Raw genomic sequence first — 22,450 nt, forward strand, 5'->3', positions numbered from 1 at the left:
CGGCATCATGTCCGCACTGTCAGACCTTTCAGGGACAGAAAATGCCAAGACGTCACTAAAACCAGAGCAGCTCGGCCCAGGTGGGCGCATACATCAAGATTTTACTATTGATCTGGAGCCTGAATCTTGGGAGCCACTCGACACTTGGACCATGAGGTTCTATATTTTCGACGCCGATCAGTTCGAGAGCAAAACCGGGATAGACCTCGACCCAGCTGACAATGTCGAGAGGCAGCACCAAGTTGATGACTTTGTGCAAGATCGATTCCCGTCATTTAGAGGGAAACAGGCAGCAGTCTCGATACCATCCATTGCGCAGCTGTATAGACAGTCCAAAGGGGAGGCGCAGGAAGATGGTAGGAACTTGGACTACACCCAGGACGAACAAGGTGCTGGCCAGCAAGGAGACGCAAACGAGGAAGTTGATTTAGAACAACGAACAAGCACGCCGCCGCAAAAGCAGAGCCGGAGCAAGAGATTGTTGTCTACGATCATGTGTGGGACGAAATGGTAGCTGACATCTTTCTGTCCAATATTACTAATTTTTAAAAATATCATCTGGGCAATTTTGTAAACTTTGTGACACGATCAAAAGAAGCCATCAGCAAACAACAAACACCATGGTTGTTGGCACACGCTGCCGCTAACACCCAGCACTGAAAACACAAGCTACGTGGGCTCTAAGCCCGTGACCACTCCATGTTCAGGTTAGATAAGAATAAACCTCGAGGGGAGTGCTCCCCTTTCCGGGATATCAACATCATCAAAAACAACACCAACTCGACGATACGCGCCTTGGATATCCTCAACAGGCTTCACAGCAAGGCAGATGCCCAAAGGTTTAATCAGAGTTACCTTCCCCAGTAATAACAACAGCACGGAATCCCCATCTTTTAACCCTTCTGTAGGGTCGCAAGGACAATCCGCCAGGAATTGGTGGACATCATCATCTTCATCATCACCCCCAGGGATGCTGAAGGAAAACCCTGTGTTTGACTCTTCATTAATCGAGATGGCCACAGCCAGCGAAGCAGCCTCGAGCTCGATCTGGCCAGATCGAACAGCCCCAAACTGGTGGCCGTCGGTTCTACACCACGTCCCCTCTTCAATGATGCGAACCCGAGGATCCGTCTCAAAGCTTTCGAGTAAACCGTAGGCAGCTGATAAGTATGATCCTCCTCTTTGTAGGGACATCCAGGACCAAGAGGGGATCCCGCCGCCAAGCCGGGTTGCGTTTTTATAGTCCTTTAAAAAGGGGTAATTACCCCAGGCCAGGCCCAGCGGGAGGTCCTGGAGCCATAGGCCGGCAAGATACTTGTCGTTTGTCACCTCTTGTATCTTTAAGGCCACTCCAGCAATTGCATAAGCCCGGTCTGACTCCTTCGTCAGAGACATGGAGGCATACTGGGTCACGACAGTGTGCCAAAAGTCCCGAGCTTGCCGAGAAACATCCACACTTGGAGGGTTTCTTTGAATCTTGTCGAACCATCTCTTCTCCCAGCAATCAACCAAGAGGAGTGGAGGGGCTGGGCTCTGTTTCTCGAGCATGGATTCCATTTCTGGCAATATTTTCCAGTTGTTGTCCATGTCTTTGCACTCGCAAGCCACAGACTCTCGACATTGCCACATGAGCTCGGAGCAAGAGAAAAAGGCGGTTCGGGGTGCCAGCAACTTCTCCTGGTAGACCCACGCTCTATCGAGTAACGGGCATTCGAGCGCTCTGCCAAGATACTCATCCCCAAAAATGGACCCATGGCCCAATACATTGGGCGGCCGAACAAGAACTGCCGCCGTTGAAGTGTCCATGGGCTGGATCACGCCCGTTGTCCACCTTTCACAATGCATTCCAGGGCTGGGCCACCAGCTGGAATCGGGATGTAGGCTGGAGTCGGATTGCGCGCTGACACTAGCATCGACGTCTGCGAAAACCTGGAATCTTGTTCTAAAGAGAGATTGAGACGAGTTTTCAGATGTAGCGGCTGCCAAGTTGAGGTAGCTGTGCGAGTAGATGCCGGCCATTTGTGCCGACTGCTCAAGCCAGTCATCGACATCATCTTGGATTATGCACATCGAGTCAATCCAAAGATAGGACAGGCCAAGCTTCCGTAGGAGGATTATAACGTCCTGAAAGAGGGTTGGGAGTCCCTCCCAGTCTATCCCTCGTATTCTTGCCTCGTATGAATCTTTTGTCGTCTGGAGCGGCTTCGCATCGATCAGATTTCCCCAACAATGGCTGAGAGTCGCATATGGCCAACAGATCAGCGGGTGATCTTTCGTCTCTATGAGTCTCTGCTCGTCCGAGATATAGATCAATCGTTTTGGTGGGCTTTGGGACTTGACTGAACATTGTTCGTGCTTGTCGCACGATTTAAGCCATCTCTTCAAAATACCCGCTGCCGAGTCAGGGCTTAAGTGACACACAGGAACCGCACCTCTTCCGAATGCTGAATGAAAAGAACTTCGGGGATCATCTAGCGTCTCGTTTAGTTGGATGATCTTGGGCAGTTTTGGTTACACCTACTCTCGTTTGTAGAAAACTCAATTCGCCCAAGACGGTCTGTCGAGTCAGACCTGAGCTTTAGATCAAGACGACGGAGAAAGAGGCTCTTGCCAGGGCGTAACTCGATGATTATATTCGGCCTCCCGTATGGCTCCCCTTTGGAGGAGTTTTCTGATGAGCCAGACACGTTTGGATCTGAACCTCCGAGGCTCTGGGCACAATCCTGGTTGACTTCATCGCCCGTCTCGCTGTCGTGTGTCCCGTCTTCGTTCTCTTCGGTTGTGTTGTCATCGTACGAGTACTCGCTTTCCTCTTCAGCTTCCCAGCTCTCGTCCCCCCAGAAAGTTGCCATGCCCTCATCAAGGACAGCGCAGATAGGGCAGAACTGCCGGGCGGCATCTGTGATCCTCTCCCGATTGATTCTTCGAGATCGGGGTGCTGGGTAGCGGTCAGGCTCGCTTGGCCTTTCCGACACATCGAATCTGTTGTATTCAAGGTTCAAACACGCCGGACAGATGTCTTCATTGTCGGTGGGTGGTGCATCTCTCACATCTTCGGTTGTCATGATGGCTTGAGCAGGTGATTTTTGATGAAAGAAAGGCAAGAGCAAATGTAAGAAAATCCCGCGCGGCTTTGCAAGTGAGATGCAGCCTGATTTCAGCAGTCATTTCTCAGGCCCAGGTCGAGTCAGCACGTGGGGTACCCTTGGGTGCCCAGACACTTTCCATCAAGAATGATACAGCATTTGGACAGAACAAACTCGTTTAAAAGAGCCACTAAGTCCTCAAGGGTTCAAATACGATCGTGAGACCCGAATAGAAGTGAGGTTAGTCATATTAACGGCTCAGAATTGAAAAGGAAAACTTATTGCGCCATTGTTGCTTGCATATTGAAGCCAGCCCGTTTTACATCATGCCATTAAACCCTCAAAGTTATAAGACGCCGTACCCAAGACCCCATTCCGAACTTCAAAAACAATTATTCATGCATGTGAAAACTCATGCAGCCATTTTCCGCCGCTCATACGTGGCAGAAACCAACGCCTCAAACGCCTTACGATCTTGCTTATCCGTCACCTGAGCGAGATTGACAGGCCTCATTGGATCATTGTCGTCTCGATAAGGGTAGTAACCAAAATCCTTCGAGGCGATCCAAGGACTAGGCTTCTTTGAGATGTCAAACGTGATGTAACGGTCCGGTGAAAGCCAAGAAGCCTTGGAAACATCCAGTTGGCGGAAGAAATCTGTTGGTTTATCCCAGGTGAGGCAGAATTCTGCTAGTCGAGGAAGGCTCTCTCGGATATTGTCAAATACTGTCTCCCACCTCCCGGAGAAGAGATAGACTTGATGTTCGTCCCACCCATAGTAAGGCTCGCTGGACACCCTCTCCCAATCCTCGGTATCGATACGCCACCCTTCAATGTCACCCTCGTACAAGCGCATGTGCGAGGCGATGAAGCAACGGTTCAATCGCAGACAAGTCAGCGTTTTCTGAGCTAGCACCCAGTCAAACTGACGATGATGTCCAATCACATATTCGCCGAGTGTCAAAGTCCTGAGGAATGGAAAGTCGAGACCCTCGTCATTGAACTTGCCCGGCATTACCCCCCAACGGTCTTGAGAGGCGAGTGTGAGTTCGACGAGCTGGTTGGCAACAGAAGGGAGGAGGGTCTTTTGCAGGTGCGGCTCGTATCCGCGGCGCTCTATGTGGTGAGTGTCGTAGGCGAAGGCGTTTCGAGTATGTTCCACGCAGAACATGATGTGCAAACGGGTCATGTCTTTGAGGAGGCCCTCATAGATGTCGAGCGGGAGAGCAATATTTTGCAGATTCTCGAGTGCCAGCTCTCGGATCTCTGTCACGTCAGAAGTGTCACCGCGGGCTCTCCGCTGCCGCAAGGCATTGAGAACGTTCCTTAGTGTATGTTCGCGTGTGGACTGCAGCTCGCGGTCTCTGGTGCTTCCAAAGTGGATATGCTCCCCAAGACACCACTTGGAAAATCGAACGCTGATCGACCTGATATGGCGAAGCTCGGCGATTCTATCGATCGCCGAGGTGAAGGTAGGCCATTCACCCTTCTCCTCCCAGTCGTGCCATGTCGTCGGGTCACGGCCGTGGACTAGATCCTTTGCCGGGCATGTCTCAATGACTACGCTTTGCGCGGCATCGCGGACGGCTTCTAGATCGACCAGATTTTTCCAGGATTGAAAGTCTTGACCTGCAGTCTCGAGGGTATGATACAGCGTCAGATTCCTGAATAGCGCCTTGGTTACCAGGTCGTTCCACAAGTGGCACACCAGGCGGGCCTGGCATAGATCGCGACGGCTTTGGTCTCTGTAAAGAGGAGCCAGGTGGTCAAGAATTCGAGCAATTAATTCTGTCGGCAGGTCGTTCAGATTCATGGTAGAAATGGCTTTGTAACGTGTGTCCCAGGAAAATGAAGCAGTTGGCGATGGGTAAGACGAGATGTTGTCGTGGTCGAGATAGATGAAGGCTTGAAGCCCGACAAGTCACGCGACTTGCGTCCTTGATAAAAATGGATACGGGGTACGAGTACAGTGACAATAGGCAGCAAAGATGGCTATTAAAAATCGCCTGGGAGGCTGTGAGCTGCAGGCATCGAACAATGATACAACCACGTCACAGGGCATCGTAAGCGCTAACGCATGAGGTCCTGGCGGGGCAGGTGCCTGTAACAGAAGTCGTGCTCATTGCAGCCTCACCTCAGCTCAACTGAATGGGCTAATTCGCGACCTCCATAGGCAAATCATGTGATCTGAATAAGCTTTATCGAGTGAGGCAGCTTTGATGCCGTAAGTCACGATACATTCGAGGGCCTACCCGTGGTGTTGAAGCATTGGGTGCACTCCGACCCCGTGCTGCATGCATCGCTCTATTTTTGGAGATGCATGTTTGATGCTATACGGTTTCTTCAAACGCGTGGCTGTGAGTTTATTATCTATTTATTCTCTCATCCCGGTACTGTTCATGACTCATGACGGATTCGTGCATTTCTCGGCCTCCTTCTTCAACGCCACATTAAAGGCATTCCAATTCTCGTTCGGTTGATCCGTCTTAAACCAGGACCCAAACAAGGTAACAACCCCCCCTGAAAAGTCCTCTGACTGGATGAAAGTTGTGCCTCCTGGATTTTCCTTACTCGGAGAGAAGGAGAAGTAATGTCTGCCCTTCACAATCCATGGGATTGAACCCTCCCATGTGAAGCATTCAGGGTCATTCGTCTGTACTGGTGAGTCAAGGTCCAATCCTCGAGGTCAAAGGTCAATTTGAACAACTTACTATCACGACTGGGTTGAATACCATCCCGTGCATCGATACTCTGATCTTGTCTCCCGACTTGAGTTCAAGTGGCTTCTTGCCTGAGTCGGCAAGCCGAATATCCCATCCTTGCTGCCATTGTTGATATCGATCAAATCCGAGGAACTATGAATCGAAACATGTGAGAATGTTATTTCCTAGCGTACTGTTGCTCAAACTCACGACTGATCGGACAACGGTTGGTGATGCCATGATCTCTATTTGGGCTTTGACTGAGAGGGTGCGTGACATTGTGACTTGGCACTGTACCGCGGTGGATCTTTAGTGGATTGGCGTGTAAATGAACTGTGATGAAGAGCGTAACAAATAACCAGAAGAAAATCTTCTCGTGAATTGATAGTTATTAAAAAGATATCTTCAATTCCATGATCCCGCCCTCCGGATGTGCCTCATATATCTACACTTTTGCACTTGGGATGCACAGTTGAGGCACAGTAGAGCGAGAAATGAGCGAGGTTCCCACGTGACGGCACCGAGCCCGTTCCTCGCGCGATGTTCGTGCTGCTCGGCCAACTCTCGGGCAAGAACTCAGAGGGGAATAGACGATATAAAGAAACTTAATTCCAGCGAAATGAATCACTTTCATCACTCACACTCACCTTGAAACAAAGACATCAGCTTTTTCCAGCTCAGAGACATTTTATCACACTTCTCTCTCACTTCTATCAATCTTACACCAAGATCATGGCCAAGACTGTCGCATTCCTTGGCGCAAGCACTGGCGTGGGCCTGTCAGCGCTGAAGCACACGCTCGCTGCGGGCCACCAAGCCGTCGCTCTTTGCCGAACGCCCTCCAAACTCTCGGTCATCCTCCCCGCAGAGTCAAATCCCAACCTGCGAATCGTTGAGGGAAACGCTCACGACATTGATGCCGTCTGCCAGATTCTCAAGAAGGAGGATGGCGGTCTAGTTGATGAGATTGTCTCCACCATTGGCGGCAAGCCGGTGTTGAGCAAGTTGTCCATTGACGATCCGAATGTTTGTCGTAAGGGCATGGCTGTGTTACTCGACGCTCTGGCTCAGCTGCGATCGCAAGGTGCTACAGGAAGACCCTTGGTCGTGGTCTTCAGCACCACAGGCATGTCGCGTTTCGGTCGCGACATTCCCATCCTAATGATCCCGCTATACCACGTCCTCCTCAAGGTTCCTCACGAAGACAAGAGGATCATGGAAGATAAGCTGGCTGAAAGTGGCGAGGACTTTGTCATTGTACGGGCGAGTTTGTTAGTCGACGGCGAAACGGAGAAAGCTATCCGTGTCGGCATTGAGGACCCAAAGACGGGACGCGAGTCTGACGCGATCGGCTACACCATCTCCAGGGAGGATTCCGGGAAGTGGATTGCAGAGAATTTGTTGTTGAAGAGGGAAGTCAAGTATCTGGGCAAAATTGCAACCATTACAAACTGAGGGGCTGCACGAATACATGTCGGAAGGATATGCTTTGGAGGCTCAATGGCCGTAAACGAACGAGCTTTGGGCATACTATGATTTATGGATAAACCAGCAAATTTCTTTAACATCTTAATGTCTCTTATTTCATCATACCTACCTATACATACATATTTTCATCCTTCAGAGCCATATCCGCCATGTCCAGCAGCTTGAATCGAGCGAGATCCAAGTAGCGGCTGCCTACCCTGAACCGGAAGGCGGGTGACGCCGGGCCTGAGTGCGGGGCCGTGATAACGCCTTATCGTGAAGTTAACAGGAGGCATCAGAAATACCTGCTCTAAGTAGTCATATACCAAATATTAGACGGAGGAGAGGCCTAAATCTCGCGGTAAGACTAGCAAGCGCTTGATAAGAAACTTATAGATAATGAAGATGGTAAGAAAAGGGAAGAAAATAGTTGAGACTGTTGAAATATTATGAGCTTAGATATTCTGTATTAGTCTCCACTGTTAAAAACAGATGCCTATTGTCTGCGCCCTGCGCTCCCGTGCCGTAATGCAACAGCAAACCGGACTCAACTCGAAGAAGAGGAAGCCTGACCTCGATCAACACCGAATCCAGGGCATGGATAGCATCTGAACCATTGAGCCAGCGCGCAAAGTCCCATCTTGACCCCACAAACGCGCCATGTCATCGGTACCACCGCCAAACCATTTCGCGTCCGCCTCGGCTTCGGTGGCCGAGAAAAACGCGAGCTCGGCCGTCCCCGCGGGGACCGCCAAGCTCCGTAGCTGCGTCGTCTGCCGCAGTCGAAAAGTTCGCTGCGACAAGTTATCGCCTTGCTCAAACTGTCGTCGGGCCGGTATTCCCTGCGTCATTCCGTCGAATGACCGTCCGCCGAGATGGGCGCGCCGGCTAGAGCGCATTGCTCACGGGTCGGTACAGGAGGGTGCCCATGATGCGGAACCGGCGGGTGAGCAGGTTATGGAGCGGTTGAGAAACTTGGAGGATTTGGTTAAGGAGCTTAGAGGGCAGCTTGAGCAGGCGAGCGCTGGGGCGAGTCCGGCTGGGAGTGGCTCTGCTCAAGGTAATTCTCCGTCTGAGGGTAGGCGAGATGCATCGAGTCCTTCGACGTCGACCACCTCGGACGTGCAAAAGTACTTTGGTAGGATGGTTTTGCAAGATGGAAGTCGAGCGAGATATGTTGCCAGTGGCTTCTGGTCTCGAATTAGTGACGAGGTATGTAAACTCTCTGCTTTCAGCTGGACAAGGGCTAATGACTTGTTCACATAGCTCGACGGCTTGAAGATGGACACTCGAGGACTGCCCAGCGACGGAGACGAGTCTTCGGACGATGACCTTCCCTCAACTGCCCCTTCCACACGAGAACTGGAGAGAGCACCTTCAGAAAGACACGCATTCTTATTCCGACACAACCTCACAGGTACTGCCCCGGAGGTTGCAGATCTGCGTCCGCTTCCATCCCAGATACCTTTTTTGCTCGACATATTCTCCGAGAATGTCAACATTGTCGCACGCATCGTTCACATGCCCACCATCAGGAAAATGATTCGCGAGACCCGCAGTTCTGGTACAAGCCTCTCACCCGCCAACGAAGCCCTGATGTTTTCTATATACTACGCCGCCGTGACATCCATGGAAGAAGACGATGTCATGACCAACTTTGGCTCGACAAAAGCAGAGCTCAACTTGAAATACCGACTGGGTCTGGAACATGCTCTGGCCAAGGCGGATTTTCTGAATGACCCAAACATTGTGCTCGTTCAAGCCTTTGCTATTTTTCTCCTGCTTGTGCGTCGCCACGATAGCCCGAGATATGTATGGATGATGACGGGGCTCTTGATCCGGATGGCTCAAGCTCTTGGTCTCCATCGAGACGGATCGAGGTTCCCACATCTGACACCCTTTGAAGTGGAACAGCGACGAAGACTGTGGTGGATGATTTGCGTTATTGACGTTCGAGCGTCCGAAGATCAAGGAACAGAGTTTACGATATCCAGGGATAGTTTCGATACCAAGATGCCCCTCAACATCAACGACGAGGACCTTGACCCCGATACCAAGGGGATGCCCCCTGCGCGGGAGACCCTCACCGACATGTCATTCGTCCTCGCCATGCTGGAGTTATCCGACGTCTCAAAACAGATCATGGCCTCGACCATCAATGGAGTTGGTCTAGGTCCCGACGAGCAGACCCGCCTGCTGGATGAAGTCTGTGACAAGGTTGAGCACGGCTACTTCCAATTCTCGGTTGAACGGGGTGACATTTTACACTGGGTAGGCCTTACGTGCCTGCGCTTGATGCGCTCCAAGTTGATCCTCCTCATATACCTCCCCACTCTTTTTGCGTCGCCAGATGAGCGCTTCTCTGAAGAGGTTCGAGATAAACTTCTTGTTGCGGCGATAGAAGTTGCCGAGTACAACCACGCCTTGAACTCTGAACAAAAGTGTCGTCAATGGCGGTGGGTTTACCAGACATATACACACTGGTATGCTATCGTCTATCTCATGGTAGAGATATGCCGCCGGAAGTGGTCACCGGTTATTGAAAGAGCCTGGGTCGATTTGCACAGCAGCTGGCTGATTCCATCGCAACACAATATGTCCAAGCACTCGAGAGTTTGGGTGCCGCTGAGGAAGTTGATGGCAAAGGCGAGGGGGCAGCGAGAGATGGAGCTCGCTGAGATACGAGCTAATGGGATACCTATCGAGTTGCTTGAACAACGCGATTCTCAAGTTCCCGCGCCTGCGAGCTCAGGGCCGTTTTCTACTGGCAATGGGGAAGAGCCTTTCCTTGAGTACTGGAGAAAACTGGTCATTGGCTCTGTGGACCCCAGCCGGCAACCCCCGGTTCCTTTGGCCGACGGGAGTGGTTTTGAGGCACCAAGCTCCACGCAGGGTATCGATGCTCTGCACGACAACCCTCCACTCTCCAACCACGATATATGGCAAAGCTCAAACACAGACGCTGCATCTGCAGGAGGGCAGCCGGGACATCCGATAGGACTTGTTGGTTTACATCCCAGTTCGAACATGGAGTTTCAGAGCGAGATCGGAGGACAGTCAACGGGTGATGTGGATTCGCCCTGGATGTGGACGACTACTGATGGTAATTCTGCTTCTTTTGCGGATATGGATGTCGCCATGGAGGTTGACGACGTTAACTGGAATTCGTGGTTACAGTCTGCTGTTGGCATGGAGTTGAACTTGAACCAGATGGAGCCTGCGTGATTGGAGGCTACGGCTATTCTTCTTATCTTCTCTTCTTCACACGACTTTTCCCCTCTATATGATGAATTTTGAAGCGAGTCTTGAATCCTACCGATCTTCCCGGGCACCCTCCATGTTGCACCTCCTTCGGAATTATAAACAAGGCACCTCATATGTAACCCAAATGAGATGACGGGACCGGGAAAATGCTGTAAATAATGACATCTATGCATTGTATGATGCTTATTCAGCTCTCCCACTTTGTGAAATTGTATGCAGTTATGGCATCATGCGGCAGTGGGGATATCGTTCAACGATTAGTGGATTGTGATGGTTCAATGAGGTTACGTCCTCTCATGCTCAGATGATGCCATGTTTTGAAGGTTGAGGGGAAAAGCATAAGTATGCAAGACATCTCGGGGGTTTGTTAGTCCATATTGAACACGACAATCTGGTCTCCCTACCTACCTATTTGAGCCGATCTTAACTGCCTACTGAAGAAGCACACATTCCCAGCAAACATGGCTATTCAAAAGGTCGCGGTTGTTGGGGTAAGTCAATTCACGCCTGGCCAGATTTACAGCGTCTAACCTTGCAACTCATCAGGCCTCAGGTACTCTTGGTACCAAGGTCGTCGAGGCTCTCCTTAGTGCTGGCTTCGACGTCACAGCCATCACCCGAAACGAGTCAACAGCCACCTTTCCCGAGAAAGTCGCAGTCAAGAAAGTTGACATCAGTTCTGTTGATTCCGTCAAGGACGCGATCGCTGGCCAGCACGCAGTCGTTTCCACAGCAGCTACAGCAGCCGCCGGAAACCAAAAGGTCATCATCGACGCTGTCATTGCCGCCAAGGTCCCGAGATTCATCCCCTCCGAGTTTGGAATTCCATCTCGAGAGTATCGTGATACCAAGATTGGTGGTCTACTTGCGCCCAAGATTCGAAACACAGACTATCTGATCGAACTTGCAAAGCAGCATGAGTGGTTCTCCTGGACTGGGGTTTCCAACGGACTGTTCTTGGACTGGGTAGGCTTCTCAGGTCCTTGTCGCAAATAATGTTGCTAATGACCGGTGCAGAGCATTCGAAGCGGCAGAAGCTTTGTCGACCTCAAGAACCACAAGGGCACCATCGTTGACTCGGGCAACGAGCCCTACTCTACCAGCACACTCGGTTTCATCGGCCAAGCCGTAGCCGCCGTCCTAAAGAAGCCAGACGATACGGCAAACAAGTACCTCGACATTGCTGGTGTGGTCACCACGCAGAATGAAGTCCTCCGGGTCGCCGAGAAGGTGACGGGAGCCAAGTTCGAGATCTCACACGTAAGCGGTGCCGATCTGGAGAAGATTGGCGATGAGAAGCTTGCGAGACATGATTACAGTGCCTTTGGAGAGTACATTCAGCAGTTTTTGTTTGCTGATGGAGCAGGTCATGCACTCAAACCAGAGAAGAGTGCCAACGCGCTTCTTGGCTTGGAAGGGGAGAATCTTGAGGATCTGATTAAGAGTATTGCAGATGAATTATGATAGACTCACAAGAGGGTGTTCAGTATGCTACTTAGGAAAGAGAAATTTGAATTGAAATGAACTGGACAGAAATGATAGATATTCCACCCGCTCAAGGCTCCTCAAGTTTTGGATCCTCAAACTGTATTGCCCCTGCGCTGACGTTCGGATATATGTCAAACCGTCTCTGTGCACTCACCGGAATGCTCTTCCTTGTGTTAGTGATCTCATCTGGATCCAGTTCCCACTCGACAATCGTCTCCTTCTCCTCGGCTTCCACCACAACCTGCGCCATAGGGTCCACCACTAAGCTGTGGCCCCAAGCAACAAGAGTGCCCCTCGTGTCTCGGGCAGGGCCACAGAGGACAACATAAAGTTGGTTATCCAGAGCTCGAGCCTGGGCTAGTAGACGCCAATGTATGGACCCAGTGGCAATGGGGAATGCACTGGGGTAGATGAGAGCAAAGGCACCCTTTCGAGTAGCGATGGTTGCGAGTTCCGGGAACCGAATATCGTAGCAAATGGCAACGGCGATTTTGCCATAGTCGGGCAGATCGATCAAGCCTAGCTTATTGCCAGAGTCCAGGTACTCGGATTCATAGTAGGTCACCCTTCCTGGAATGTCCACATCGAAGAGGTGGGCCTTGCGGTATGTTGCCAGCAGGTTACCCTCAGGATCGAAGATCAAGCTTGTGTTGTAGTGCTTCTTTGTTTGAGGGTTGAATTCTGGAATCGAGCCACCGATCAAATACACCTTGTGTTCTGCGGCCATAGCTGAAAGGGCGTAGAATGTTGGAGCCTTCTCTCGGTTGGGCGGCGACGGTAGCAGTGTCTCCGCGTACTCGGAGAGATATTGGCTGCCAAAGGGAGAGTCGAAGTACTCGGGGAGAACGATGATCTTGGAGCCAGACGAGGCGGCTTTAGCAACGTGAGTGGCTGCATTCTGGAGTATCGCGGTCTTGTCTGAGCCCTCGACGGGCTGCATGAGTTGAACGCATGCCAGCTTTACAGGCTGTTTGAGAACCGGGCTACTGATAGTGGACATGGCCAAAAACAGCGCAGAGTGACGACGGATTGGTGATATAAGATCTGGAAAATATTCTCAAGGTGGGTAGGTCAATGAGGTGATATGAGAAGAGGGGTAGGAAGACAGTCAAGTCATACTTTCGGGGTCGGAGTCTCGGGAACTGTTCCCGATCTTCATGCGGGATCCGATTGGTGACATTGTCGTACAACAGTAATAGTGACTACATAACATCGTTTCATTGGAAAGGTGTCACAGATAATTTGGTCACTTGATGATTATAACTGACTCAATAGACAATAACAGTTCGCGGCCACGAAAATAGTAGTTATTAGTGTCGAGACTATCTAGAGAGGGACGGAGGTACATGATGAATAGCCAAGACACGTTTAGAGATGGAGTGCTGCATATGTCGCGTTCCCCAAAGGCTCAAGTCACAATCCTTCAATGGCTTCAAACCTTAGTGAGCTTGAATGCCTGGTTGTTGCCGCCATGACCGGGCCAGACAAGGATGGCAGTGCGGTCGGCCTTGTCACCGCCCGCAAGATCCAGGTAGCCGTTAGGGTACTTGACGTTGCGGATTCTAAATTGTTATGCAGTTAGTAGGTGCTCATATTAAATCATCCAGTGCTGCCTCACCTGACGATGCTGCCACTGTCGATGCCATCGACGGGTCCTCCCTCGAGGTACCACTGGGAAGCAGCATCCCACACGTCATTCTTGCCAAGCTGGACCTTGTTCTGGAGAGCTATCAAAACTTAGTCAGTACTGGAACAACCTAATTCTTACTGGGCAGTACTTACCGTTGGTGTAAAGAACGTACTTGGTGGCAGTGTTCTTGATCACCACACGAGTCTCGAAGCCTGGGACGGAGTAGAACTCCCAGATCTGGTTGGTGTTGCCTTGTTGGGAGCTTTCAATGGCACAGATGTCAGTAGTTGCAAAGGCTTGACGTTGGTGTGAACTCACAAGCCGATGACGGGGGGGTCCTGGCCACCGCCGGCGTTCTGGTCAACGAAGCTGCCGGCGCCCTGGACCTGGAGGGTGGCCTTGAAGCGGTAGACGGGGTCGTTGGAAGGCATGATGAGGTTTTGAAGTTTGAAAAGAAGTGGTTGATGGTTTGGAGTGTGAGTTTGAATTGTGAGTTGATGAGGGATGAGAGATGTCTTCCTAAGGGGATGCTTGAGCTTTTATAGACCTTGAGATGGCCAACAGATGCAAAGAGCCATGACAAAGACCCCTCATCCGACATTCCTCGGAGATGGCTCATGAATGCCCATACCCTCTCAATCAAGTGCCGAGAAGGTCTGGAACTTGGCCCATACGCAGTCAACAAGCCACAGAATAGACCGGTAAGAATGAGGCCATCCAGGTCTCATAGTGAAAATAAGGGTCTAGATGTGATGTAGGCGCTTAGCCAGGAGCTATAGGCATCCGAGCTGAGACATATACGGGACCGGCCTGGTTCCCGTCTGGCTAAAGAACCAACAGCTGAATTATCGAAATCCTGCATCGCGGGGTTGAGAGACATGCATAAGTGGTGGAACCCCTCTTGTCTCGTCAAGCTATTTTCCACTTCATTCACAAGCGAGACACAAGAAACAACATCTACAGTCTTGGTGAAAAGAAACGGCTTCTCTTTAGCTACTTCAATTCATGTTCTAGGGAATTTTCAAATTTCTCCAATGTGTTTTCAGACACTTGCTCTTCTCAAGGTGTAAGATTTTACGGTATTGTGGCTTATCACGCAGCAGCCAGCCACCAGCAGCCAGTCATCCTCCAGCCAGACTCAGCTCCAAGAAACAAGCCACATACAACGGACGCTTCCCAATCTGTGAGCTTGCATCAGATGTACAAGGAAATCCAAGACACCGACCTCGACTGCGACCCCTTGCTCGCGTGCGCTTCAAATAGGACGGTTCAGCTTAGCCACGGTACCTTGTTGAGCAATCTAGGCTAACCATCCGAGACATGTCAACATTCATGATGCAAATGTCGTGTGAGACTTGTAGGTATACGTGATGCAAAGGGTTGATGATGAGAGGCACTATTGTTTAGCTGCACTGGCACGCGATTCAAGGAAGACATAAGACACTGGGACAAGGGCATCACTTCAATAAAGTATTTATAAAGTATTAATTATTATAATTATATTCCTATTTAATTCTTTTTATTTTTGAAGTAGATTTTCCCCTCATAAGAGTTAGAGGGACTTTGCTCTTTTGGTGTCTCATCTTTTTCTCAGACCACGTGGCTGGGTCACCCTTGGATGGAATTGGAAGTGCTTGGCTGGCTGGAGGCTACGAATCAATAGACTGCAACGTGCATAATTGTGTGTCAATTATTTGATAAAATGATTCAAAAATGTTGAAAGCTTTGAAAAGACTGCAGAAGGGGCTGTGAAATGCATCGTATATGTGTGGCGTTGAACGTATCTTGGCAATATTACTTCAGGTATCATAGAGGTGAGTCTACTTGGTAGAGAGCAAGCCAACAAAGAAGGACAAGTACCTTATTGTCTTACTCTACCAGTTGAATGGGACTTGGACATAACAGCTGTGCCACACCGCTGAACCTCTTTCCAGACCGATCGCTCTCAGCTCGTCACCGGCTTAACTGCATACACTTGGAAGGAGCCTATCAAGGGCCAGTGAGCATACTTTCAGGAAAAACACTCCAAATTCTTACCTGTCCATTCGTTAAAGTCGGTGATACCGAGCTGGTTGGCCAGTCTGCTGGCTTCGTCGGCCATTGAACCCGTCTGGTTCTGGTGGCATGGCTCCTGCTCAGTATAGGAATCGTGTTTCACCTCTTGACTGCAGCAAGACGGTGTCTCGTCTTGGCCCCTGGAAGCGTCTGCCCCACAACACGGTGACTCGCCGTCGGCTGCGCTCCAGTACACGTTCAAGTCACAGTTGGCGTCCACGATGAGAATGTCTGTCAAGAACCAATCAGCCTTTATCACGCAGTTTCGGGGCAACATGAATGACCTTCGAAACCTGCATTCCTCAGAAATGCGTCGTACTCACTAACCTGACTGGCCCCTGAAATGCACCCGACGTATAGGGCCATGTCCTTCTTCATTTCATCTGTCAACTCCTTGCGTGCGAGGATATCACTGATAGCAACTCGGCCGCCTGGCTTGAGTAGTCGGAACATTTCATTAAACGCCAGCTGCTTATCTTCAGCGGGGACAAGGTTGATAACGCAGTTGCTGATGATGCAGTCGACAGTGTTGTCAGGTGCTGGGGTGGATGTGATGTGACTCTCGATGAACTCGACGTTTGAGACGTCGACGCGAGATTTGTTGGCATTCGCCTTGTCAATCATACTCTATAAATATGCATTAGCCATATGATGGACTATCCAAAGGGGAAGAACTAGGTCACCTTGTTCATGTCAACTCCAATAGCCCTGCCTGTAAGGCCAACTCTCTTCGCTGCCGTAAACACATCGAGGCCAGCGCCAGACCCAAGATCGATGACTGTTTCGCCCTTTTGCCCACCGGTCAAAACAGCACGCCGTCACGAGCGAACATACACACCTCTCTCAGTCTCGCAATTGCTGTGGGGTTGCCGCAGCTCAGACCAAGGTTCGCTCCCTCGGGGATGCCAGCCAGCTCTTGTTCCGTGTATCCGAAGGCCTTGGCTACGGTCTGCTCATAGTGGCCGCTGCTGCTCTTGGCGATTGAGCCATATCGCCTGTTGACTTGGTTATAGATCTCTTGGGATTCCATTTGGAATGTTAAAAGTTGTTGGTTTAGGAAAAGACTGCCAGAGAATGCGTCGTGGTGTGGATGAGATATATTTTTACTGGAGCCCTTCGATATGTCATTGTTTAAAACCTCAGTTTGTATTCTCTTCAGCCAATGTGGTGAGATTACTTTTAGGCTGCCACACAGGCAAATGTACCAGATACATGCCCATGGGCCGTACCCCACTGCAGATCCAAAGTGCCACGCTTACAAATGCACAAGTCGATCGGTGACCGTTTTTGCTCCGTTACCCCAAGATAAATGCAACAGGCCGAGACCAACATCAGTTCCATATCGACGACAGCAACTCACGATGTGCCGAAACTATTGGCAGCGTAGCGGTTTGGGTACGTCCACATCCAGAACATCCCAAAGCTTGGAACTAATTGTGTCAGGTTGCCTCAATCTACTGGCTTCCGATGACCAGGCTGGACTGAGCCGAAAGCCAACACTCTCTTCTACCCATCTGGCACGAGCTTCGAGGCAGCTACCTTCATGAATTGGCCCTCTGAGTTCCTGTCTGGGCTCCCCCTGGGTATGAATATCCTCAAACGATGATGATGCTGAGGCTTGAAGTGGAATACCCGAAACGACCACACAGAAAATGGCAGTAAGAAGGGCATACTGCTATTTCTGTGGTGCCTTACTGGATACGCAGCCGCCCGTCAGCGCAGCAGATCGAATGGCCCTCTCCGCGAGTAAGGAGGCTTCTCTACTGCTACCTAGACGGATTCCATTCTGCTATAGAGGCCTGCAACGCTTACCTGAGCAGTCCTAATAGACTTCCATGTTAAGGCTAGTTGACGGGCTGTCTCATTTATACGCTCGCCTTACGCTCAAAGCGCTCGCTCCGAATACGACGTCGTACGGGATACGCCAAGGAACGCAGTTCGGAGTTATTGCCGTCGCTAATCCCGGACAGCGGAGATGATTATCCACTCGCTTCATTGATAAAAGTACAGCCTAGTCAGGCACCCATTTCCTTCCCAGCCAAAAGGCTCGGCGAGGGCCCAGAAGGGCTTCAGAGCGGCCTGGCGGAATCAGGCACCCATTTAGCAAGGCATCCCCTTACCTTTTGGATGCCTATTCCCCCATTCCCCAGAACCAAGATGAGGCTGAAGCGCGTGTTGCCGCGTAATTGAGGCGAGAAACTATTGGTCACATTTATGTTAGCCAAGCTTCGGTCGGAAGTGGCAATCTCGTCTGCATTGACTGACTACTGTACGATATATAGCTAGCAAAGTCTTCCCGTGTTCCATCCAAACCAACAGATTCAATCTTTTCTTCTTGTATATATCCCCTTTCTCTGCAAGATGCATCCACCAACGTGGTCCTCTCTTTTCTCAGCAATCGCATTTGCAAACCTATCAACCTCTCAATACACGGCCCCCAGCTATGCGAACTTTTCAGGGCCCGATGGTCAACTAGTGGACCTAGGCTATCTCCAGGTTCAAGGAACTCGGCTGACCTCATCAACCGTGCCCATCAACGCGTGGTTGGGCATCCGATATGGCGCAGCGCCCACTGGAGATCGACGCTTCAGACCCCCGGTAGCCATTGAGACTGTAGATTCTGGAGGAAATTCCATCTTTGACGCGACTACATTTGGTCCCATCTGCTATCAAGGATGGCCTGGATGGTCTCTAGAAAGCCCCGAGGCGAAAGCATTTCAAGCAGCCAGCAATCACTTTGGAAACCGTCAAGAGAGCGAGGATTGTCTGCTGTTGGACATCTATGCTCCGGACGAGCCCGTGGTTGAGAGTCTTCCTGTGCTGGTCATCATTCATGGAGGAGGCTATGTGGCGGGAGGCAGCACAACTATACCATCCCCAGGCTTCATGGCTGCAGCACCAGGCCAGTTCATCGTGGTCAACATTCAATACCGCCTATCTGGCTTTGGGTTTCTTGGTGGCGCAGGAAACGAGACGCTTAATGTCGGGCTACACGATCAACGACTAGCTCTGGAGTGGGTTCAGCGTCACATTGCTTCATTCGGCGGAGATCCAAACCAAGTCACAATCAGCGGCGGATCAGCTGGTGGTGGCTCAGTCTTTCACCAACTCATATGGAATGGCGGAGAGGAGCATCCCCCGTACCGAGCCGCGATATCCGAGTATCCTTGGATTCCGTCCATACTCAGCCCTAGCCAGCTTGAACAGCAGTATCAAGAGGTTTTGTCTGCTTCAAACTGCAGCGATATTTCCTGTCTACAAGACCTGTCCGCAGACGAGTACAACCGTGTCCAGAACAAGGTCCTTGCAACTGCCAACACTCTGTATGGAATGTTTTATTTTTCACCTGCAATCGATGGTCGCTATATCCAAGACTTTCCAACACGAGAGGCAGAGGCTGGGCATTTCGCCAAGGTTCCCATTTTGACGACACGAGACGGGAACGAAGGCTTCGCGTTTACCCCACAAGACATCACCACCGAAGCAGAGTATCAAGATCGGGTACAACGCCTTTTCAACGGTGGTGCGAACTTCTTTGGCCGGCTCCAAGACTATTACCCCCCTGAAGCTGTTGGTCCACTCGCCTACAAGGGAACACAGCAAAGGGCCGAGTTCGTCACCGGAGATGCGTTTATTCAGTGTCCATCCTACCGCCTCGCCAGTTCTGCCGCCGAGGCTTTCTCTTTGGCTGATAGGCATGGTGCTCAGCCCGTCTACAAATTCATCTACGGGTATCCAACTTACGATACTGCCTACCACGGAGCTTATACTGCCTTGGTTTTTCCAACCCAAGCCATTTCTGCAAACGATACCTCTGTGGGGGCAGAGATCGGTCGAAAACTGCAGCATTACTACTCATCCTTCATCATCAATGGCGACCCCAACATTGGGCTTTCATCATCAGACATCGAGTGGCCCGAGTACGGCTCGTCTAGCCACATTCTATATATCAACTCGAGCACGCCGGTTCAGATGAATGATATTGATGCCGATGGGCGTTGTGACTTTTTGCTCTCCAGAATGTCCGTTACAGCCAACTGATTGGGCGGGTATGGCTTATGATAGCCCACTGTTCCCCAGCTACTTCCCTTATTTTCTTTCCGAAGTTTACTGTCTTGGAGTATATTCATCTTTTTCTACAATGTTCTTAAATCATCAGGGCAGAGATTCAGCGTTAGATATTCGTTAGCTACTAGCTGTTTATACAGCTACGGCTCAGTCAATTGATCTAACCGTCTGATTCAACCTACGCCGTGATATATCGTAACCCATACCTTGGCTTAATAGTCATGCATCCCTGTAGGACCAAGGGCAATGGGTGCGCTCCTGTTAGAGATAGCATAGCTTCATTGTTCGAACATGGGCCAGGGAACTATGCAAAGAGTGAAGTCAATGTTCGATACTGTCATGTTCGTGTTCAGATATCTTGTGCAGCCATTCACTCTTGCTGCGTCAACCGAGACCACGGTACCGCTGCGGCGCTTCCAAGCCCTGTCCTGTAAATCTCTGCCCACTGGATAGCAACATGTTAGAAGATGGGTAGCTAGGAGACGTACGATCTCCCTGTGTGGGTTCCTCGACGGATGTTGAGGGTAGCCGAGACCTCGCCAGCCATTCCGATGGATCCAGGAGTCTGTCCAAGTCTGCATCTACACAATCATCGTGCATCACGTTAACACTCCCTCCTCCTCCTCCTCCCCAGGAGTTCAAATGCACTGAGCTCCCGATTCTGAGTTTTTCGAGCACTTCTTCCAAGTTCCTATTTTGACTTTGTTTTACCCTTCTCAGCGACCCTGCTCCCCTTTCGAGGCCGAGCTGGCTCGAGCTCGCAGGCCAGGGCGGCTCAAGGTCACGTTTGTCTAAGAAGATCTCCATGAATTGAGCGACATTCTCGAGCTGAACTTCACAATGGCCGCCGACTCCATCGGCAGCGATGTTCAACCCGCGGAAGACGCTAGGCATAGGCTGTCGGCCCTGATTCTCTTTGCTGGCATAATATGCTCTACCCACAACTGTCCAGGAATTTTCCCGTGTCACCTGGCTGGCGAGAAGAACTTCCGAAGTTTTAAAACCGAACAGATGCAAGTCAAGGTGCGCATCGCCTTCGTTTGCATCGGGTGAGAGGTGAACTTCGGCCCCTGAGTCTGACCTGAAAATTGTCGCCCCTGCCGTCTCTGGTTGTCTGTCAAACGACCATTCTCCGAGATCGTGACAGCGCAATGATATCTCCAAGGGTTGATGAATCCACTTGAAGAAGCTGGGAGACCTCTGGGACTCGGACTCAAGGCTAGACTCTAACTGATGGTGCGGCCATGTCAGTTCCATGGCTTCAGCGGTCAGACGCGCAAACTGAATGCGGCAGTTCATCTTTACTGCCCCTTTCCCTCCCCAGGCAACCAGGGAAACGAATGTCTCCTCCTTGGTCTTGTGGTACTCGGCAGTGTATCCGCGCTCGAACGCGACTTCAGTTGCTATGCCCAACAACGCAAAGATCCGATCCCGGCCATCCTCGCAACCAGAATCTTTGTGGCGCTCATAAAGGGTTGCGAAAGATTCCGTAGAGGTCGGCCAGCGTCTCTGCGAGCGAATGAGCCCGTACATGGTGCTGTGGAAGAGTTCAATTGTCGCTTGGCGCCTCTTTGTTTGCTTGCCATCGTCTCCAACTGCTTTATCTTCAGCCAACGGAGCCCACAGGTCCGAACTCCACGCCGTGAGATGATGCGGGGGGGATTTGCACGCCGCTGAGAATGTTGACCACGGAATCACTTCGCTTCCGCAGAAGATCTCGGCGTCTCGTGCCACTGTGATCTCCTGGACGATCCAGATTCTTGTCCAGTACCTCCGCTTGGAAAGGTCTGCCAGGCCTTGCCACACTGTCGCTCGGTCTGACAAGTAGGCAGCTCGAGAGGCACTGTCCGTGTGAGTGCTTAACAGGCGGATGGTGCGTAGGGTGATGTCGCTGTTCTCGCGTGCTTCGCCTAGCCACACTAGGACAGACTGCGCTTTGCGGTAGATCTGGTTCATCAGCTGAACCTGGTGACTGCGTTCGTAGTCATTGGCCTGGTCGATGCAGATGGAGTCGCACCACAGGTAATCATGTGAGGCATGCGCTTTGAGACGGGATAGAAAGTTGAAAAGATTCGATCGGATTGTTGTTGGCTGGGCCATGACATGGATGAGCGCCAAAGGAGACCTTGGCCCCCATTCGTATGACAGCGCGTGATAATTGGGAGCCGTGTTGATGTCAAAAGTACTGATTGTGCAAGATATTTCGTCATTGGAAGATCCGGGTCGTATCTGCAGGAGACGGATATGGGTCTGGCCTGGTAACAAAGGATGCTTGGTATAAATCGACATGGTCAAGTTTGGTGGTTGTGAATGGAAAGAAACCCGGGCTGGTGGACCGTTGTGAGGGAATGAGATATGACCTTGGATGAATGACTGGGTTGGTGAAGAGTTGGCGAGGAATAGTAACAGATCATAGATGGCTAGAAATAGTCACCTGTTCGTACGGGGCTGTGCTCTCAAATGTAAGATGGATGGATGCCTTGCAGAATGCCCAACAGGCGCTTATGGATGCCTTAAACCCTGATTAGGATAGGCAGTTTTTGGAGATAACCAATGTACAGTTCCAGCAGGTAAATTGTCATAGAGGTTCGTTTGCACATACTAATAAGTCTTCTTCTCGCTATGATCTCCCGCAAGTTGCGGACTTGCTGCTTGGGGTCTTGAAGGTACCGAGGCAATTGGGGTAATAT

General features: G+C 50.8%; 11 protein-coding genes across 11 annotated transcripts; 4 read left to right on the top strand and 7 right to left on the bottom strand.

Moving 5' to 3' along the window:
* Positions 1–708: 708 nt before the first annotated feature.
* Positions 709–3,065, bottom strand: NCS57_00200500 (HET domain-containing protein; the record flags this gene model as incomplete). Its single annotated transcript, XM_053052048.1, has 2 exons — positions 709–2,471; positions 2,522–3,065. The coding sequence occupies 2 exons, from the start codon at positions 3,063–3,065 to the stop codon at positions 709–711; spliced, it is 2,307 nt and encodes a 768-aa protein (XP_052917294.1).
* A 433-nt stretch (positions 3,066–3,498) lies between these two features.
* NCS57_00200600 (F-box domain-containing protein) lies at positions 3,499–4,920 on the bottom strand (the record flags this gene model as incomplete). The annotated part of the gene is made up of 1 exon (XM_053052049.1): positions 3,499–4,920. The coding sequence occupies exon 1, from the start codon at positions 4,897–4,899 to the stop codon at positions 3,499–3,501; it is 1,401 nt and encodes a 466-aa protein (XP_052917295.1). The 5' UTR covers positions 4,900–4,920.
* A 570-nt stretch (positions 4,921–5,490) lies between these two features.
* On the bottom strand, positions 5,491–6,067 carry NCS57_00200700 (uncharacterized protein; the record flags this gene model as incomplete). The annotated part of the gene is made up of 3 exons (XM_053052050.1): positions 5,491–5,739; positions 5,798–5,941; positions 5,999–6,067. The coding sequence occupies 3 exons, from the start codon at positions 6,065–6,067 to the stop codon at positions 5,491–5,493; spliced, it is 462 nt and encodes a 153-aa protein (XP_052917296.1).
* A 453-nt stretch (positions 6,068–6,520) lies between these two features.
* Positions 6,521–7,243, top strand: NCS57_00200800 (NAD(P)-bd-dom domain-containing protein; the record flags this gene model as incomplete). Its single annotated transcript, XM_053052051.1, has 1 exon — positions 6,521–7,243. One exon carries the CDS (start codon positions 6,521–6,523, stop codon positions 7,241–7,243), a length of 723 nt encoding a protein of 240 aa, XP_052917297.1.
* A 672-nt stretch (positions 7,244–7,915) lies between these two features.
* NCS57_00200900 (Zn(2)-C6 fungal-type domain-containing protein) lies at positions 7,916–10,480 on the top strand (the record flags this gene model as incomplete). The annotated part of the gene is made up of 2 exons (XM_053052052.1): positions 7,916–8,467; positions 8,522–10,480. The coding sequence occupies 2 exons, from the start codon at positions 7,916–7,918 to the stop codon at positions 10,478–10,480; spliced, it is 2,511 nt and encodes an 836-aa protein (XP_052917298.1).
* A 500-nt stretch (positions 10,481–10,980) lies between these two features.
* On the top strand, positions 10,981–11,983 carry NCS57_00201000 (NmrA domain-containing protein; the record flags this gene model as incomplete). The annotated part of the gene is made up of 3 exons (XM_053052053.1): positions 10,981–11,010; positions 11,066–11,485; positions 11,537–11,983. 3 exons carry the CDS (start codon positions 10,981–10,983, stop codon positions 11,981–11,983), a joined length of 897 nt encoding a protein of 298 aa, XP_052917299.1.
* A 91-nt stretch (positions 11,984–12,074) lies between these two features.
* Positions 12,075–13,007, bottom strand: NCS57_00201100 (CN hydrolase domain-containing protein; the record flags this gene model as incomplete). Its single annotated transcript, XM_053052054.1, has 1 exon — positions 12,075–13,007. The coding sequence occupies one exon, from the start codon at positions 13,005–13,007 to the stop codon at positions 12,075–12,077; it is 933 nt and encodes a 310-aa protein (XP_052917300.1).
* A 432-nt stretch (positions 13,008–13,439) lies between these two features.
* On the bottom strand, positions 13,440–14,068 carry NCS57_00201200 (Ricin B-type lectin domain-containing protein; the record flags this gene model as incomplete). Its single annotated transcript, XM_053052055.1, has 4 exons — positions 13,440–13,569; positions 13,626–13,734; positions 13,790–13,899; positions 13,956–14,068. The coding sequence occupies 4 exons, from the start codon at positions 14,066–14,068 to the stop codon at positions 13,440–13,442; spliced, it is 462 nt and encodes a 153-aa protein (XP_052917301.1).
* Positions 14,069–15,582: 1,514 nt separating this feature from the next.
* On the bottom strand, positions 15,583–16,722 carry NCS57_00201300 (Methyltranfer-dom domain-containing protein; the record flags this gene model as incomplete). Its single annotated transcript, XM_053052056.1, has 5 exons — positions 15,583–15,623; positions 15,675–15,923; positions 15,977–16,319; positions 16,376–16,480; positions 16,531–16,722. 5 exons carry the CDS (start codon positions 16,720–16,722, stop codon positions 15,583–15,585), a joined length of 930 nt encoding a protein of 309 aa, XP_052917302.1.
* A 1,331-nt stretch (positions 16,723–18,053) lies between these two features.
* On the top strand, positions 18,054–19,733 carry NCS57_00201400 (Carboxylic ester hydrolase; the record flags this gene model as incomplete). The annotated part of the gene is made up of 1 exon (XM_053052057.1): positions 18,054–19,733. One exon carries the CDS (start codon positions 18,054–18,056, stop codon positions 19,731–19,733), a length of 1,680 nt encoding a protein of 559 aa, XP_052917303.1.
* A 631-nt stretch (positions 19,734–20,364) lies between these two features.
* On the bottom strand, positions 20,365–22,049 carry NCS57_00201500 (HET domain-containing protein; the record flags this gene model as incomplete). The annotated part of the gene is made up of 2 exons (XM_053052058.1): positions 20,365–20,421; positions 20,472–22,049. 2 exons carry the CDS (start codon positions 22,047–22,049, stop codon positions 20,365–20,367), a joined length of 1,635 nt encoding a protein of 544 aa, XP_052917304.1.
* Between the last annotated feature and the right edge of the window lie 401 nt (positions 22,050–22,450).

Source organism: Fusarium keratoplasticum, chromosome 2 (genome assembly GCF_025433545.1).
Source record: "Fusarium keratoplasticum isolate Fu6.1 chromosome 2, whole genome shotgun sequence".
Classification (NCBI taxonomy): domain Eukaryota; kingdom Fungi; phylum Ascomycota; class Sordariomycetes; order Hypocreales; family Nectriaceae; genus Fusarium; species Fusarium keratoplasticum.